The 5,598-nt window shown below is 42.1% G+C and overlaps 1 protein-coding gene across 1 annotated transcript; it reads left to right on the forward strand.

The window, feature by feature from the left end:
* Nucleotides 1-813: 813 nt before the first annotated feature.
* LOC133014713 (tripartite motif-containing protein 16-like) lies at nt 814-2,484 on the forward strand. The gene has a single exon (XM_061081975.1). It carries the CDS (start codon nt 814-816, stop codon nt 2,482-2,484), a length of 1,671 nt encoding a protein of 556 aa, XP_060937958.1.
* Nucleotides 2,485-5,598: the final 3,114 nt, after the last annotated feature.

The raw sequence follows: 5,598 nt of genomic DNA on the forward strand, positions 1-5,598 counted from the left end.
GATCACATCAATTTTAATTATTTCTCGCAATAATTATTAACAATGATTTCCACAACAATGATGGTAGGAAACAGATATATTAAAACATGCAACATTTATTTCTGTTAATCTGTTTCAACTTTGCTTAAATTCAACTTAATTGAAGTACGTTTGGTGACATTTATCACTACATTCCTCAGTCTGTACTTTTGCAAAAATAGAGAAAAAATTAATTAAATTATAATCACTTTGTTACAACTATGATGAAGCTCAACCAAAAAGAACACATGCATGTGACTGGGGTGTAATGTTTCTAAGTCTTCTTCTTAATTTGTTGGGTCTCATACTGTCAGCTGCCAGAGTTTTCAGACCTAAAATCCACACTAGTTTCTCCTCATCCCCTCCTTCATTCACTGTGAACCCAAGAGCAAGACAGGCTTCATCCTACATTTTTTTAAACTTCGTTGGCGGTTTGACTTTTTTTTAATTTTTTATTAAAAATTAAATTTTTTCTTTTTTTTCTTCATTTTTTAATTATTATTTTTTTATAATTAAGAGCATGCCTTGCATCTGGCAGGCCGAGCATGACCCAGCTTGTAGCAGCTTAAACTTTAAAGGCAGCTACACTAAAGGCAGCTGCACTAAAGGTAGCCGCCTTTGAACAGTTTGACATAAAGGCTGCAGCTGCTGAGGAGAGGTAAGACCATACTGTTGCTCTTTTCAATAGTGTGTTAAAACGTGGGAAAAGAGGAAGTGAACTAGAGACGGAGGAGCAGAGATCTGTTTCTGTTCGGAGGAAGTGAATCTGTTCTACAGTAACTGGCAGCTGCAGAAATGGAACAGCAAGAAAATCACCCGGCCAGACAAATACTCTCCTGTTCGATCTGTATGGATCTACTGAAGGATCCGGTGACTAATGTCTGTGGACACAGCTACTGTAAGAGCTGTATTAACACCCACTGGGACAATGGGGAGGAGAGAGGAAGTTACAGCTGCCCTCAGTGTAGACAGACCTTCACACCGAGGCCTGTTCTGGTGAAAAACACTTTGTTAGCTGATTCACTGGAGGAGCTAAAGAAGACTGGACTCCAAGCTGCTCCTGCTGATTACTGTGATGCTGGACCTGAAGATGTGGTCTGTGATGTCTGCCCTGGGAGAAAACGGAAAGCTCTCAAGTCCTGTTTGGTTTGTTTGGCCTCTTATTGTGAAAAACACCTTCAGCCTCATCTTCAGTCGACTCCATTTAAGAAGCACAAGCTGGTGGAGCCCTCGGAGAAGCTCCAGGAGAACATCTGCTCTCGTCACTACGAGGTGATGAAGATGTTCTGCCGCACTGATCAGCAGTGTATCTGTAATCTCTGCTCTGTGGATGAACATAAAGACCACGACACAGTGTCAGCTGCAGCAGAATGGACTGAGAGGCAGAGAGAGCTCGGGCTGAGGAGACAAACAATCCAGCAGAGAGTCCAGGACAGAGAGAAAGACGTGAAGCTGCTTCAACAGGAGGAGGACGCCGTCAATGGCTCTGCTGATAAAACAGTGGAGGACAGTGAGGAGATCTTCACTGAGCTGATCCGTCTGCTGGAGAAAAGAAGCTTTGATGTGGAGCAGCAGATCATATCCCAGCAGGAAACTGAAGTGAGTCGAGTCAGAGAGATTCAGGAGAGACTGGAGCATGAGATCACTGAGCTGAAGAAGAAAGACCATGAACTGAAGCAGCTCTCAGACACAGAGGACCACAACCAGCTTCTACACAACTACCCTTCACTGTCACCACTCAGTGAATCTACACACTCATCCAGTTTCAGGATCCGTCCTCTGAGGAACTTTGAGGACGTGACAGCAGCTGTGTCACAGGTCAGAGGTCCACTACAGGACATTCTGAGTGAGACAAGGAATACGATTTTACAGATTGTGTCTCAAGTGGATGTTTTACTGCCACAACCAGAGCCAGAGACCAGAGCTGACTTCTTAAAATATTCACAGGAAATCACACTGGATCTAAACACAGCACACACTTCTGTGTTATTATCTGAGGGAAACAGAAAATTAACAGGAATGGATGAAGAACAGTGTCAGTCTTATTCTGATCACCCAGAAAGATTCACTAATTGGCCTCAGGTCCTGAGTAGAGAGAGTGTGACTGGACGTTGTTACTGGGAGGTGGAGATAAGGGGGGGAGCAGTATGTGTAGCAGTTGCATACAAGAATATCAGCAGAACAGGAGGTGAATGTATATTTGGATTAAATGATAAATCTTGGTCATTATCTTGTTATGGAAACAGTTATATATTTTATTACGACAGGATCAGGATTGTACTGTCAGGTCCTCAGTCCTCCAGAGTAGGAGTGTACCTGGATCACAGTGCAGGTGTTCTCTCCTTCTACAAAGTCTCTGACACCATGACTCTCCTCCACAGAGTCCGGACCATATTCACTCGGCCTCTCTATGCTGGTGTTAGGCTTTATTATGGATCCACAGCTGAGTTCTGTAAACTCAAATAGACTTGAGTCATTAAAAGCAGTGATTTAGATTCTGTGTTTAAATCTTTAACTTCTTTTGTCTCCATCTTTGTTGATCAAAGTTCGTCGTGGTGACGCTTTTGCTCCGCACAGAGATCAGCTGTCAATCAAACAACGACCTTCCTTTATCACACATATTTAGTTCTCACTTTGTAAAGACAGAAATCTATAATTACACTGACATGAATCCGAACCCGAGCGATTGGAGGCCCTATTGTATTTCGAAGGATTTGCATTTCCATTTTGGGGCTTTTTCAGGGCGAAATTGTTGTAACTTTGGTGTTCGAGGTTGAACCTCAATCAAACTACATTTGTGTATCAACGCAAAACGCATGCAACGCGGAGACATGCGCTTGGTCATCGATCGCTCTCTCTACCGACCACAACAGGCTTCAACGTGCGGGTGCTCAGGCCCGTCAGTGCTACAACGTATCCCTAGTTTTATATGTAATTTCTGCCAATAGATCCCTTTCACCTAAATGTTACACAGGGAATGTAACATCTTCTGATGGTCTGAAGGACACTGCCTCTTGAGAAGCCTCAGAAGGCAGAGAAGGAGGAGTGATACAGCTGACTGGGTTTGACTGGGTTTACTGCTCTGCCCCTGTTACTGTCGACCAACTGGCACAGATCTGGAAGGTGCCGATGTCAACTTGTCAGCTTTTGTTTCTGTCTCTCTCTCAGGGGCTTAGCAGTCTCGGAGGGAGCTTTTGTGTGTGAGAGAGAGAGAAGTGTTTCTGTGTTTTGTTGTGCATTAAAACTCCACCTCCATTATTTCCTCTCACTTGCGTGTTGCTTTTAGGAGACTTCTCACCCTGCTGCCACATTTCACTCCCATACTGGAAAACACTGATTTTGAGTTTGGTCCAGCAGTTTCGTGGAGACTGAGCCAATATTGACTTACACTGCCACTGAACACCAGCAGGCCTCAGGGAAACACAAGATGTGGTGCTGTGCTTCCTAGCACACACTGTGCGATCTGATGTTCAGGAGGTCAACACTGTTCTTCCATTCAAACCTTATTTTCTTCGTCTCGACTCACACTCTCTCCATCAGCATCATATGTTTTACTTCCCTTGTTCCAGACTCTGGTGCTAAGTGCTCATTGCTAATCTGTACTGCACTGCCCATGTTCTTTTATAGCCGTGGCTGCTATTATAATGACAAATTCAAACAAGTAATTCCAGTGCTGTTACAAAAATTATGCAAATGCATTCATTGACCAATCCATCCACCCCGCTTGATTTATTCACACTAACTCAACATGATACAAAACATTAAATTAAAAGTGACCCATCATATTGTACTCTAATTTGAAATGGAAATACATAAAGTAAACATATTGGGCCGAGATATATTTTGTGTGTGACCTCATCCCTGTGCTTCCTTTGTCTCATTACTGTTTTTTACGACTTCACTTCAAAACTTCAGCCAACTCTAATGAAGACAAACCTCTTGATCCACAGTTAAAAGCACGGGCAGAGCGTTTTGTATGAACAGTGTTATTCCTCTGTGCTACCCAAGATGCACCAAGCCAAACACACACACTTTCTCTCTCCAGTTCAGTGAGATAATTTGAATTGGCACTTTATAAAAAGAAAACCGACTTGACTTCAACAAGACTCTAAAGTTAACAGTTTTGTGTTTCAGCGTAAAGTGAGAGCCTGAAACAACTTTTTCATTTATTAAATTAGGAAATGGTTCTGGAATGAGAATCGATTCTTAATCTAATAGTGACACCAATGTTTTTTGTTTTTTTATTCTATAAGAATCATCTCTGATTCCATCACATCCAGGAGGCCTATCTTTACTTTTCCAGGTGTAAAACTTCTTTGAGATCAATGATTGACTGCACATTATTTTGCCTCTTAGCCTCTAGCAAGGCTGTCAGGAATGCTTTTGGATGGATGGATGGATATATGGAGAAATAGATACATAGATACATAGATAGATAACGTGTTTGACCATTATAACACTTTTAACATGTAGTGTTGCATCTGTATCAGACCTGCTGGTGGCTGACTGGAGCCGTGCATGTTTAAAACCTGCACTCAATGGTCACATTATCCTCGGCCCCTCTATCTTCCCCGGGGTGTCCTCCACTGCCACTGTGTAATTGTGTGAAGCAGTGAGTCTGTGTCCCTTCCACTGCTCCTCTTGCGCCTCTGGTGTGTGGATCTCTGCTATCAGAGCCCAGGGAGGTGGTAGAGGAGCAGGTAGGAACAAGTGTTTAGAGGCACACTCATCGGCTCTCAGCAGATCAATAGGAGGCTATTAGAGCTTGGCCCTGTTACAGGGATTGACTTCTGCCGGTGAGGGGCAGAGAGCTGCCTCATGGGTTATTCATATTCTGCCCCACACACACACAGCAGATGTGTTGGATACACATTCCATCTCAGTGTGCGAACAGATAAAAAGCAGAACAAAATGACTAGGAGAGGGTGTGAAAATCAGGCTGCAGTATAAGTGGAGTGTGTCCGGGCAACCACAACAATGAGACTGTAAAATGGGAAAACAGCAGTGAAATGTTCTGCCTGAAGAACTGAGCCTGAAAAACATTTATAGCAAGTGCTCACATATGAGAGTAAATGCATGGAGTGTTGCTATAGAGAGGCACAGAAACATGCAGCACGCTCAGTTTCCTAATGACCAGTGACAACGGCGGCTTAACACAAATAAGATGTTTGTGCAGTCACAGCAGAAAACACTTGCTGATGGTGACAAAAACATATAAGCTAGTAATGTGGTTACTGTGGCCTTTGTGATCTATTCTTTGAAGAATAGAAAATAGAGATGTAAGCTGAATGGAACTATGGAAAAAAACTGATAAAAAAATATATAGATAATGGACTTACTTAAAAGAATACCATTCCAATCACAAATTGACTTTGGCTGTGTGTTGTACAATATGTTAATCCTAAATTAACTAATATACATCATAGTTATGTGTCTGTCATAAGATCATAATATGTCTTGTTAGTACCAGGCACAGATGAGATAATAACTGTTATGAACAGCATAAGAGATTTCAATAACAAATTTAATTCTTAAATAATGTAAAAAATATACCATGTGTGTAAATATATAGTTTACATA

The sequence above is a fragment of the Limanda limanda genome, chromosome 11 (genome assembly GCF_963576545.1).
Source record: "Limanda limanda chromosome 11, fLimLim1.1, whole genome shotgun sequence".
Taxonomy (NCBI): Eukaryota; Metazoa; Chordata; class Actinopteri; order Pleuronectiformes; family Pleuronectidae; genus Limanda; species Limanda limanda.

Excerpts from the sequence above, each read along its gene's own strand:
- LOC133014713 (XM_061081975.1), top strand. The coding sequence starts at position 814 with ATGGAACAGCAAGAAAATCACCCGGCCAGACAAATACTCTCCTGTTCG.